The sequence below is a fragment of the Homalodisca vitripennis genome, chromosome 1 (assembly GCF_021130785.1).
Source record: "Homalodisca vitripennis isolate AUS2020 chromosome 1, UT_GWSS_2.1, whole genome shotgun sequence".
Lineage (NCBI taxonomy): Eukaryota > Metazoa > Arthropoda > Insecta > Hemiptera > Cicadellidae > Homalodisca > Homalodisca vitripennis.
In genome coordinates this window covers 63,311,259-63,324,961 of record NC_060207.1, presented here as the reverse complement: position 1 = coordinate 63,324,961, position 13,703 = coordinate 63,311,259, and the positions used below count along the sequence as shown (strand labels likewise).

Below are 13,703 nucleotides of genomic sequence, written 5' to 3'. Positions count from 1 at the left end.
TATTGGCCCAAGGAAATACTCTATATTCATTTTGAGGTCAAACAATCAGAATTGAACCTAAAACATTCTTAAATTCGTACACTGGTCTTATGGGTAACCTTAGAGATATGATAAAATCACATAATAAACACATTTCTAAACAAATTAAGTATGCTGTAAAAGTTCATCACAAGATATTAACTTGGTGATAATGTTACCAACACATGTGATAAAGTTAATTTTTTGTTAGATTGGTTGGTTTCATAACAAGATTTTCAGTGATTATTAACCTGGTAATTAATCAGTTCGATACTCCATTGCATCAATATTCAATACCATTTCTTTCTATATCCAATACTTCATAAACTTGACCTTGTTACAAAAATAACTAATACATACAGTATCCTACCCAGTCTCCTATGGTATCCAATAGGATCATTAATGTGTTTTACATGATTTGTTATAGATTATAAAAGTTTCTGAATCTCCAGCATAAAAATATATATGGCATTTATTTAAAAACTGACAATCTACATAATTAAAGCTATTTGAGTGACATCTTGCCTGCAACAGTGAAAAAATCAATTGTTTTTCTTTTATTTTCTAACTCAAATTATTTTATAAATAATATTACATTCGAAACTAGTTTTATATGTTATATTAGGATGTGTTATAATTCCTAGACTCATACCTCATAGTTATTTTCTCAAATAATAAAATATATCAAATTTGTGAAAAGCATTCCTTTGTATATTTGTGTGAACTAGTCGTAATAGTCTAGAAGCTGATAGGCAATTAGCAATGTATAATATACAACCCAGGTTTTTGTGAAGTTGGTAAAGGAAATTTTTTTAGAAAGAAGTCAATGTCAGCTGCACTAATTTTGGTGGGAATCGATATGGGAAAGTATCAAGATAAAAATAACAAAAGATAATTTTTTCTCAGATCATACATTTTAGCTCGGTACACTTAAACCTAACCATCAGACACGCATTTAAAAGTTAAATCATTCTCAGGTGACCTTGTGGTGAGACCTACTATTTGGCTAAAAATGTTGAGTTTGTCTTGTTATCTTGTTGACTGATGTGATATAACTAGTGTCTGGAGGATGGTTTTAAGTGTATAAAACTAAAAAAAATATCTCAGAACAAATATTATTATTTGATATTTTTATTCCTTTTAACCCTCACAAAAACTAGCAGGTTAGTGAGTGATCTATCTCTTTCACAAAAGGAATTCCTCTATTCATATAATGAAAAACTTGGGTTGTGTATTTATGTAATGCAAATTGGCTTGTGGTTCCTAGATTATATTGTGAAACCACCAACAGTGATAAAGTTGATTGAAATCCACAACGTTACTGTGTAATAAAAGACAATTATCTGTGAATTATTTACAAATTCTGTTTCTTAGGAGTAAAAATGTCTTGTCCTCTTATTGATACACTTGTAGCTGCAAAACCTATTGTTTCTTCAAATCATCCGTTCTTAGCAATAAACTTTCAACAAAGAAGTAGCACATATTACTATGCGTTTTGTGTTTAATGCGAATTTACTTCTTGTTACAGAACCATGTTACTAATAATGAGAGAAATGATCCAGACTGAACGTGACTATGTCAAATCCTTAGAGTATGTTATTGAAGTAAGTACCTATCAACTGTAGTAGTATTAGCATCAATACCTATGCCTTATTATTTATTTTTATGACGCTTTTAAGTAAGCCTAAATCCCCCAATCGATCCATGTTATATATTTTAACTGTACCAACATATTAAACTTCTTAATTGTTAGTTACATATAAATAAGGAAGATTTAAAAAGTTCTTTAGGGTATAGTTCAGTTTATTAGCAACATAAACTGGTCTAGTGAGTGTAAATCATGCTCAGGCAAGAGCATTCACATATTCAAATCTTAAATTGTCTTATTTATTCTGTGTAGTCAGACAAAGTTTTTAGTTACTTCACTCATATACAGTCAAAAATTTACCCATCACCTTGTTTACTTTTACAATGACTAGAAAGATATTTTATTACAGTTTATCAATTTTTGCCTTTTTCAAGGAATAACAATAAATTATATTCCATTTTGAAAGTATATTAAGAAGCATCAGCCTGAAAAAGAACACAAAATAAAATAAGAAATGTTAAGGACTGGTCTAATGAACGTAACTTAATGAGATGTTATACAAACTCTAGTAAAGATCACTCAAGTCTTCATGTGTTTGATCATTCATGTGCATTTGTTTTTGAAAACATTTTTAAGGTGAAATTCTCAACATTATATTCCAAAATTAATTTGAATTTATATTACAGAACTACATTCCTGAATTGATTAGAGAAGACATTCCCCAAGCCCTTAGAGGTCAGCGGAACGTTATCTTCGGAAACATCGAGAAGATCTATGAGTTCCACAGCCAATTCTTCCTCCAGGAGCTGGAACGGTGTGAGCAGACACCACTCTCTATCGGACAATGCTTCCTGAGACATGTAAGCAGTCAGCTGAGTTTCTTTTACTTCATTATTATATTCAGTTCTGTTTTCACATAGTCCGTCTACCATTTGTAATTTGCCCTACAAGCTTTGAATTATCAAAGTTAAACTGAGTTTTTAATTGTAAAATATTTGCCATTTCAACTTAAAATCACAATGATAAGTGACTAAAGCAAATGAAACTTACCATTAAACAATATTTTAAATTGATCAATCCATTTTTGTAAATTCGCTTGTAAATGAAATTTTGAGAACATTTTGCTGAGTGAAGGTACCATACCTTGAATCTATGTGGGATCAGGGTGAAATTTTGTACCTGATTTGAACACTTTATATTGATACTGTCCAACTTGTACAGTAGCAGCTCCTTTTATTCATCTTGAAATTCTCCATAAATTTAATAGTAATAATATCATCCTATTCACCCTATGGCATGAAGGTTACGATTATAAAACAATATTATTTTAACCTGGTAACTTTTAACAACAGTTTTTATTTGTCACAGAAGTAAGTTGGCGTTCTTAAATCAAACACGCTATAATTTATTTAACTATTTTCAGGAAAAAAAGTTCTACCTGTATGCTCTGTACAACAAAAACAAACCAAAGTCTGATTCGTTGATGTCTGAATATGGAACTGTCTTCTTCAAGGTAAGCAGTAGTATGATATACCATAGTACTATAACCATTAAATACATTTGTTAAGTCCAGTAAAGGTTATTAATCATAGATTTTTATATATATGCATGTTGGGAATCGGTTATTCATTATTTAAAACTCCATAATTATATTTTATTGCCTGATAACTAGTAAAAAGACACAAAATCATATAAAAGAATGCAGAAAATCTAACATAAGGCTTTTATTATGTTTTGTAAATTATTATTTGATTGCAGTTAGAGGTAGTTAAATGACTCCAATTATTTAATATGTTGTTTTTTTATTGTAAATTAAAATTATTTATAATTAATATTGTAGCTATTATTCAGTATTTATTCATCTTATGGTTCTTACTGTATCCTGTTAATGTAACAAGCAAACACCAAACATTCTTTATATTAACTATATAATTGTTAACTATTCTAGTGCAACAGGTATTGCATTTTAATGTAAAAATATCAGACGTCTAGATCTATATTAAGTATTACTCAGTTATCTACAAGCATTACAAACAATATTCATTATCAGCAACTAAATTAGTACAATCTAATTGTTAATATTAAATTCTTTCAGCAATTCTGCTCATAGTTGACACATGATGTTAAGAAAATCTATCTTTGGTTTGTAGCACAGGTTTAAAAATTGTACCTACCTGTTTTTCAGAGGCAAAGTTCAAAAAATATTTTTTGTAGTTTGTGTTTGTTAAATCTGTCTATGACCACTGGGCTGTTTTACCTTTTTTAAATGATTGGAGATAACAATATTTTATAGAAAATTACTTGCACATATTTAAGAATTTATCTTGCGTTGTAATGTTTAGCCAAAAAGTAATTAATAATAGTTTAAAAGGAAGTCCCAATCATAACAAATGACAAAAATGAATGAAGAAATTGTTTATATATTAGTATACTTTGATCATAACCATATTAAACTGGACACAAATATTAGTGGTAGACATTATTTAAGTTAATGAAGTCTGTAAAATGGGATTTTACTGTGGTAAATATTTAAGTAACGACCTGTGTGTCTCATAGACCAAGCAAATGGAGCTGGGAGACAAGATGGACTTGGCCAGTTACCTATTGAAGCCGGTGCAGAGGATGGGAAAATATGCTCTTCTTCTGCAGCAGCTTATGAAGGCCTCCAGACAGGATGTGGCAGACCTTCGGGATGCTGAAAAGATGGTTAGGTTCCAGCTGAGACATGGCAATGACCTTCTAGCAATGGACTCTCTCCGGGACTGTGATGTGAGTACTTCTATGTATTGTTGTAACTGACAAAAATAATCATATTTTATTGCACAGATTTGAATATTTTCCTAATGTTTCTCTAAATACAAGATACTATGTCAATTAATCTTGTGGACAAACTACAGTGCAAGTTTTTTCCTTCAACCAAAACCCAAATCCATTGTCAATTCACAATTGAGCCCCTTAAAGCACAAGTGGTGTAACTTCCATTAACTTTGTTTTGAGTTATGTAATGTTTTACTAGAATTGGTGTAAAAAATTCAAGATTATAAAATGTTATTTAAAAAAAATCATGTGTCTTAAAAAAGTTTGTTTGAACTACAGTTGAAAATGTAATAATTTATTTGTGTTTATATACCTGGTATTTGGGCTTAAATGAAGTTACACCACTTGTGAAATAAACAGATGAGGGTTTAATTCATAATAAAAGTATTGCTGTTAACAAAAATTATTTATTTATATGATTTTTTTTATTCATCATCAATATTAGCAGCATCTTCATTCAGTGACCCAATGTCTCCAGCACCGTCAGAAGTAAGAAGATTCTCATAGTAAGGATGATGAATGTGAGGGATGAAATGCAAGAGGTCTTTCATGTAATTTTTTTCCTTTGTAACAGCTCGTGGTTCACTGTATAGGTTCATCTGAACTATGTTAGCCTGAGAACTGGACATCCTTTTTAGATTCTCACTTAAACTCCAGCTTGGAGAATGGCATATCATCCGGTAGTTTCCTTGAAAATGATTGTAAATAGTGTATTCTTTTGGTACCAAATCCATTGCATCCATTCCATGATAAAGGCTGTTTTTCAGTGTCAGTCTTTCTTTTGGTGACTGATTGCAACAAGGTTTCCACAGATAAAAAGTCATTGTTTCCCATTACAGGTGACATGAAAAGGATTCTTTTTCCTTGTTTTGGCAATAATGCTGTACCAATCATTGGGACAAAAAGATATGCTGTTCTTTGCTGTAGTTTTCTATTGATGCAAAATCACAGTCATTGGAAAGAAAGGAATGCCCACTTTGCATGAATTTTTTATCTATGACTTCAATTTTATTGCCCTCACTCAAAACCAATGTCATTAGTGTTAACGCTGTATTCCAGTTTCTGTTCTGGCCGATGCATGTGTCTCACTGTACATAACAACACATTTTGCTGCTGTAGCCCTTGTATCAATGTGTTGACCAAACAGGCACCAATATCTTGCGAGCCTCGAGATCCAGTTCTTTCATCCCAATAGTACACGAATCCTAGTTTGGATGAGAGCTCGTGGCAACTCATCTCTTTCTCTTGTTCTCTTATTTTTTTATTAATACTAATAAACTCTACTATATGTATGTATATTTATTTGTGCGTTATTTTTGCAGGTCAACGTGAAAGAACAAGGACGCCTTCTGAGACAAAATGAGTTCCTGGTTTGGCAAGGAAAGGGAAAAAAGTGCCTTAGGCAAGTCTTTCTATTTGAAGAATTGATCCTTTTCAGTAAAGCACGAAGATTCCCTGACAGAAAGGTGAGAAACATTAAGTGTAAACAAAATTATTAAACCAATTGTTACAATCTAACAAATTAGTACAATTGCATTTGTGTTGGTTGTTTTGCTGTTTGTTACGACCAATTTATCAAATCTATAAGAATGTACTTTACTGCCCTCAAAATTAACCTGATTTTATTGTGCAATTAAAGCTTCTCAAATCATATAAAAAAATAATTGTGAATTAATTTTTTATCTTAATTTAACATTATTAATGCTCACAGTTAATTACAAACAATTTCATGCATATTAAAACAATTCGTAGGTTATCATAATCATGTTGATAATGAATGAAACTTAAAACTTGCTAATGATCACTCAACGTAATGTCAAACATCCACATCCTGTTCTAAGGTGTGTGTTGCAGCGAAAATCTGCTGCTTCTACGCACAAACTTCTTAGCTGAAGAGACGAATCGCAGTCGAAACAGAAAGCCATAGCAAATATGTCAAGAGCGTTAGCTCAAAGAATAAGTTTACATTTTATTCCCCATTAAGCAAAACACTTCGATCAAGCGAAAAGGCATTGCTACAAAGAGATCGGTTACCCTTTTTGAATCCAAAAGCTCATAGAGCCCGATCTCCCATTTGGTATCTGTTACTCTGTGATGACCAATATGTAATTAGATCATGTGTCAATGCAAAATCATTCTTTGAGCTAACACTCTTGACATATTTGCGATGACTTTCTGTTTCAATTTCGATTGGTGTCTTCAGCTAAGGAGTTTTGCGCAGAAGCAGCAGATGTTGGTAAGCAATTACTTTGCCAAAATGCAGCATTTTGCAATCTCCGACTTTGTCTTTGAGGAAAACCTCTGACTTTGTCTTTGAGGAAAACCTCTGGCTGTCTTTGAGATCACTCAATATTGTAATTTTCATTAATCTTGTATCAGGATAATTATTAAGAATGTTTTTCTCACAGATAATATGTTGTTATTTTAACAAAGCATTGGTAATTTAACCTACAAAGTTTATTCATTTTTACAGAATCTTGATATCTACATCTATAAAAACAGCATCAAAACAAGTGATATAGGACTGACGGCAAAGATCGGAGATAGTCCAACAAAGTTTGAGATTTGGTTCAGAAAGAGGAAGCCAAACGACACCTTCACGTTGCAGTCCATGTCAGAAGATATCAAACAAGTGTGGGCAGATGAGTTGTCCAACCTCTTATGGAAACAAGCCGTCAAAAATCGAGGTAAACATTTCTCTGTTATAAAATATAATTTTATATTATATTTTTAAAAATCTCTACTTTGCAGAGAGAAAATTTATAAAATATTTTTCTATTCTATTGTAATTTCCAAAACCCTAAAACTACTTATTTATAAGGTGTGTCCAAACTAAACTAACACAGTGACTGTGATGCTACATGTAACTGTACCCATTAGCTTGCATTTAACTGGGGAATCAGTAATTTTAGCAATACAGACAATTATAATTGTAATATTTTTGTTGTGGCAGTTTTTAGACAACACAATACAACCTAATAGTTACTGGATAACTGATAGCTGTATTGGGAAGACAGTAAGTATTTGTAAGTGAAAGTATTTCATGGGGAGATAGCCATGGTAATTAAAGCCCAAAGGAACCTCCAATCTGCTTTGTTGGTGAAACGATTGGATTTTGAAATTCATTGTTCTTTCTGTTTGTGAAATAAACATGAAGCTAGAAGTAATGGATATAGACAATTTTAGGAGAAGTGATAATTATTTTTAAACTGAACATACAAATACTATTTTACAAATAGAACATTAGCAGTTTTAAAGCATTAAGGTAGTAGTTATATGAGCCTCTGCAGGCCTGGTACCAGCAATTAATTTAGATGAAAATGTAAGTGTTTAATTATACTGTAATACATTTTTATGGTTTATGATAGAGCAATTAAATATGAAACATTGTTTAAAATAATTGTTCCTCTACATTGTTATATAATGTAATTTAAAGAAACAATATGCCGTATTTAAACACTTTTAAATGACATAAAAACGCTTTAAAAAAAAAAGTACAATACACTTTTTAGAGTGAAACATTTCAAACTGTGTATTTAGCATTTTTTTTTAAATAGTACGTAACGTTTTACACAGGAAAAAAAATAATAAACCATGAATCTAAAAATTTAAACTTATAACAAACAAAATAACTCACTACTGTTTTTTAATATTGTTCCGTACAAAAGTCAGTAGCTATGGTTGGTAACTATGTTGTTCTATGGTAAGATAATAGTTCAAGTCAAATGTACTTTCCTGTCACCCTCATGATCTAAAGGAAGGATGATAATATCATCCGAATTGTCCTGGCCGGGAAATATTAGATAACCTCCATCCTCAGGGTCTGAGTCTTCTACAACTAAATTAGTAAAATGGTTTCTAGATCAAAGTATAATGCAATCTTCAAAGTTATCATCACTGTCAATGTCACTTGAATTCTACTCACAATTACGGTACAACAGTTTATCAACTTCAGAATCACGCAATTTTTCACTTGGTTGTGGCATATAAACACTTAGTAAGAGACATACCAACAATATCTAGTGGAAATACGGTGAACTACTTCAACAGTGTAATTTCAACCATGTAACCAGCACGTTACTCGTCGTTCGGTCCTGGGTGAGCGCCACGAAACCAGCGTGTGTGGCAATGGGTTAAGAAAACCTATGGAAATTTTTTCAAAGTTAAATAAACTAGACCAACAGTCGAAAACTGCATATGTCATTAATTAGAAAATGTAGGTGAAAATTATAGTAGGCTCCTAGCTAGACATGTTCCTTTACAACCCCTAAATGTTAGTAAATTAATTAAAAATTGTCAATTATAACAAAAACTGATAACATCTATTGCTTAGTAAATTCACCAATTCACAATATAAATTACATTTATACTTATTAAGTTACTTCCACTTCACTTTTATATAAAGAGTCCACATAGCTTAGACGAACCAATATTCAAATGGGATATCATTTTTGTATTATAATATAAGGAATAATATGTAATATAATGAATGTAATGTGTTATTGAAGTTATTAGAGGCTTATATAAAAAAATTCATCCTAACCTAATATCTTATATTCTTGTGGTCTTTTTATCAGAAATGCGGCTGCAAGAAATGTCCTCAATGGGGATTGGCAACAAACCCTGCCTCGACATCCGGCCGAGTGCTGACCAGATCAGTGACAGGTCCATCAGCATTGCTCAACTCAGCAAAAGTAAGCTTTCTTTTTAAAAATCCATGTTTTATTTGTTGATGAAATATATATTAACATTTCACTCAAACTTTAATTGTTACTGATGACTTATGATGTTTTAAAGATAATATTGATCCACTATATTTACTGTAGACTGAAACATTCATTATATCACAGTGAAGATTATGAACTGAAGATTAAAGTCAACAGGGTAATTAAGTTTTTGGTAAAATTGATATTGTTTGAAACCAGGATCTTCCATGCTAGTGAGCTTGGACACACTGCCATTGTCATACTGTATGTTACAAAAGGTATAACACAAAGTTTTGAGGATTGGAATCTACCCTCTTCGTCAGGTGGGAGAGGTATTAATAAATATAAAAATAAAGAACAGAAAGAAGCAAAGAAGGGAAAGAAAGGGGTTCAAACATACCCAAAAGCTGCTTGATGTCCAGTTCAGGTGTTGTCACTGCACAAGATGCAAGTCCCGAGCAAACATATGTAACATATGACAATGGCAAATGTCCGAAATCCTGTAATCCTTTCAAACCTTCCATCGCCAATAACAAACTTTAAACAAAGAAGAACTTACTATAACACAAGAGAAATAGCAGTCAAGTTTAGGCATTGATTTTTTACCTAGAACTTTTCATCCTAGGTTTTTATTCTTTACGTTCTTGTAAATGTGAGCATTTTGAAGTACTTAATTATTAGCTTGTATTTGAATATAATACTGTACTTGTAAATAGGCAAAATGTAAGATAGCTAAATTGATGAGGAAAAATAAGTGTCTTTAACACTTTGAGTGCTGGCCCTAAATGACATGTAACTCTGTAGAATGCTGGGCGTTTTTGGTGGTTTTCAGAAATTTATTTAAAAAAAAGTATTTAAGGTATGAGAAAAATACTTACATGCCTTAATTCAGCTTACTTTCGTCTTTTTTTTAACGTGAGATTGTTAGTGGTTTTTTAAAAAACTACACATAAAAAATGTTTTTTTAAAACATATATATTTTTGGAAAAAAAATTATTTTTTGAGACAGTTTTTTTATCTAACTTACTAAACTAAGCATATATACAATTATTTACAATGACCCATTTACAAATATAAACTGTCCTTTGAATAATACAAATCATGTTTTTATGTTTTGTAGTTTTTTGACAAAAAACTATGCCGTCATATTGATGCGTCGGCATCACTTTCGCTGTCAGCACTGTTTTCAGCATCTGTAACATAATAATATAATATGTAAAATATGAATATATTTTCATTTTATTCATAAGAATAGAATATTAGTTCAATAAAGTTAATTTATTATAATACAAAATTATAGTTTGATTCACGAAAACAATAACATAACCAAACTTTTAGACTGATGTTTATGTGATAGATAGACTTACTTATTCTTACCTGAAGTATGTGTCTAATCTTCTTCCATTAAATCAGGATCAATGTCAGAATCGTCAAAAATACTATCTACACCAATAAAACTATCTTCATCTAATACATCACTGATCGCAACGTCGTTCAAGCTGCGAGAAGCCATGATTGCGACATCGACTGCTGGCTGCAACGAACGTCACGTCAGCGGCACGTAAACAACGCGACCGAAGTTGCTTTGTCATTAAGCTCATACAATACATCTGACGCTTTCTAGCGGTGAATTGTGTTACTAAAAACCCAAATAACATTGTAGAGTAGGCAAAACCCGTTTAAAATACGGACAATGTAATATAATACCAATTGAAATGACAACCACATAAAACTACGGGATTAGCATTCTTCGGAAGTTTCGCCGTTCCGTAAAATTACGGGATTAGCACTCTAAGTGTTAAGTATTTATTTTCTGCCTCTTTAATCAAATGGAGAAACTGTAATTTTATAAGCCATCTAAATTTATAAATAATATATCTTAATTGCTTCAGTATACATATTTTTATCGTAACAGAATTAATCTAACACATCTATAGAATTTTAATTACATTTAGTTTTATAAATTGTGGAAAAGATATGATTAGATTAACCCGGTTTATTAGAACATAAACTAACTTAACTTGAGTAAAGTTAGTCTTTCACATTTTGTTCATTAAAACTTTGTTTTTCAGCAGCTCCCCGTTTCCGAAATTCCATTGCCATTGCCCCGAGCGAGACCGTGCGTAAACGACCGCATTCCATCATCTCAGTGAGCAGCTCTAGCGGAGCCAGCAGTTCGAGCAGCAGTGAGCATCGACTGCACCACAGCCAGTGCTCGAGTGCAGAGAGCGGCATCGTCAGTGATTGGCATACTTCCACATCCATTGCGAGTGACTCCACTTCACCTAGCTGGCCGGAGCAACACTGAGCGCACAAACTCCACATCCATTGCGAGTTACTCCCAGCTGGCACGAGCAGTAATGAGATAATCGACTCCATAGCCAGTTCTTGGGCACAAAATGGCATCGTCTGTGATTGGCACACTTCCACAGCCATTGCAACTTACCCAGCTGGCTCTTACACTACTGAGTGTCACCTGTACAAACTAGCTTAGGGAACAAGCATGTGTGCCTTTAGCGTTCGTGTGCTAATCAAATAAAAGTCTGCTTTAATCTAGGTTACTGAAACACTGAGGGTGCTGATACGCGATGTGATTTTTGTTTTTGAAGTGACTAGTTTTCCCACAGCTCGTGCGATTTAATCAAAATAATTTAACAGTTAAATTTTATATATAGTCAATTCAGCTTTTCGATGTTTATTCTCATTATTTACACAGATTAGAAGTAACATTACAAAATGGATTGTAGAAAGTAACCGAGAAAATAGTTGTTCAATTAAATTTTTATAATTATAGTTTATCTTTAAAAATGATTTAGTTGTTTATCTAGATTTTTCAGCCTGATAATATTTAGATTTAAAAGTTCTTTAAGATTGCATTTTACATTCTAACATCCCACATTTAGATAATTCATTTTTTATGTTTATGGCAGTTATGTAAATTTTTTCGTCTAATAAATATTATAGACCAACTATTTGAAATTACAATCACCTATTGTTCTATGAACTTTGCTACTGTTTTGTATATAAAGTAACAATATTTTTATGTACAGAAAATTTATTTTTAATATAATGTTACTATCATATAACATATGATGTCTATCATTAAAGTTTCTCTGTAAAATAGACCAATAAATAAATATTTAATTTATATTCGATCAATTGATGCACTTATGAAAGAATAATACTTTGTATTCAACACGCTTTAAAACTGATGAACTCACCTTGCATTAGACATATTCTAGTGTATTAGTGTGTCTCTTGTATTTATTTTTATCTTCCAAACAAATTATCTATTTTTTACTTCTGTTGTGTAAAAAGTTTTGCTTAGCGAAATAATTGTACAGAAAGTTTAGTTATATGTTTATTCCATATTGTAAAATAACTGTATCAAATATAAATCTTGTGTTACCATCTTTTATATCATTAAATACAATAATATAAAAGAAAACGCTATTCAACACTTCTTTGAAATAATTTATTTATGTTGTTCAACCATGGAAAACAAAATGCAACATTTTCACATGGTATTCTTCATGTAGCTTTCGTTTTTTACAGTCATTTTACAGTATTTTTTACTATATTAAGTTACGATCAAAATATATTTCATTATTGTAATATATAATGTAAGAATATATTTAGATTTGAATCTACGTTAAATGTAAATAATAGCATTATTTGTGTTGGAATTATGAGCCAAGAAGTTGGTCCATGAAAAACTGTCATCAGATTTATGTAAAAACATTTAAATTTATGTATGTTGCAACTTTGTGTGAACTTCTGTTTATTTAAAGTTAGTTTTAGTTTACTTCAGCCATATTAATATATTACTCAATAACTTTGTAAAATAATTTAATTTAAAACTGTTTGGTATTTGTTTTATATCAGCAGCCTGTGTGAGATTCATAAGAAATTGTTTCCTTTCAAAATCATTAAATGGATACAAAAAAATCCTAACTGTGCATCCTTTGGTTAAAATATCTATATTGGAAATTACACTAAAAAGTGCATTGGATTTGCATTTATCAGTCATAAATTTATTGTAGTACCTTTGGGTTTTTATAGAAGTATGATGTATTAAAGAGGAAATAAATTTTTTTTACTGGAAGTTTTCAATTTTTATTTTGACCTTTTAGTTGTTATTCGTGGACAAGTAAAAAAGTTTTTCATAGGAGCTAAAACTAATTTTTTATTGTATATTCAGTTAACACTTGAATGACTAACACCACCACATACACACTATCCCTGTATTGCATACACTGTAGAAACAACATCAAATAACAAACAGAAACAACAAACATAGAAACTTATATTTTTGTTTAGTTATTTTTATTAAAATTGAAAAGTTTGAGAAGGGCAGACTGTGAAAGACAAACGGATTTGACTCAAAAGTTAATGTTTTGTAAAATTGTAGAGATATTAATAATATATTATGGATATCACACCATTGTTTTATCCATTTTGATATTTTCATTCATACAATGCAACTTTGAGAATCTTAAAAAAAGTGCGTTTTAAGTTTTGGAAAGCAAACTGTATACTTTATGCTACCAGTTTAAAGAAGAAAATATATACTA

The 13,703-nt window shown here is 31.1% G+C and overlaps 1 protein-coding gene across 5 annotated transcripts in view; it reads left to right on the top strand.

Annotated features, from left to right (window-relative positions):
* The window catches only part of LOC124363144 (puratrophin-1-like), a 520,999-nt gene extending 507,765 nt beyond the window's left edge, over positions 1–13,234 (top strand). For 4 of the 5 annotated variants that reach the window (XM_046818288.1, XM_046818302.1, XM_046818309.1 and 1 more), the window contains 8 exons: positions 1,547–1,622; positions 2,293–2,466; positions 3,030–3,119; positions 4,163–4,375; positions 5,746–5,889; positions 6,897–7,110; positions 9,001–9,117; positions 11,202–13,234. In XM_046818288.1, the coding sequence (XP_046674244.1) occupies positions 1,547–1,622; positions 2,293–2,466; positions 3,030–3,119; positions 4,163–4,375; positions 5,746–5,889; positions 6,897–7,110; positions 9,001–9,117; positions 11,202–11,437 (1,264 nt within the window). In that variant the 3' untranslated portion in view covers positions 11,438–13,234. The remainder of the gene's footprint in view (positions 1–1,546; positions 1,623–2,292; positions 2,467–3,029; positions 3,120–4,162; positions 4,376–5,745; positions 5,890–6,896; positions 7,111–9,000; positions 9,118–11,201) is intronic. The other variant, XM_046818294.1, reaches the window with a different exon arrangement.
* The last annotated feature ends 469 nt before the right edge of the window (positions 13,235–13,703 follow it).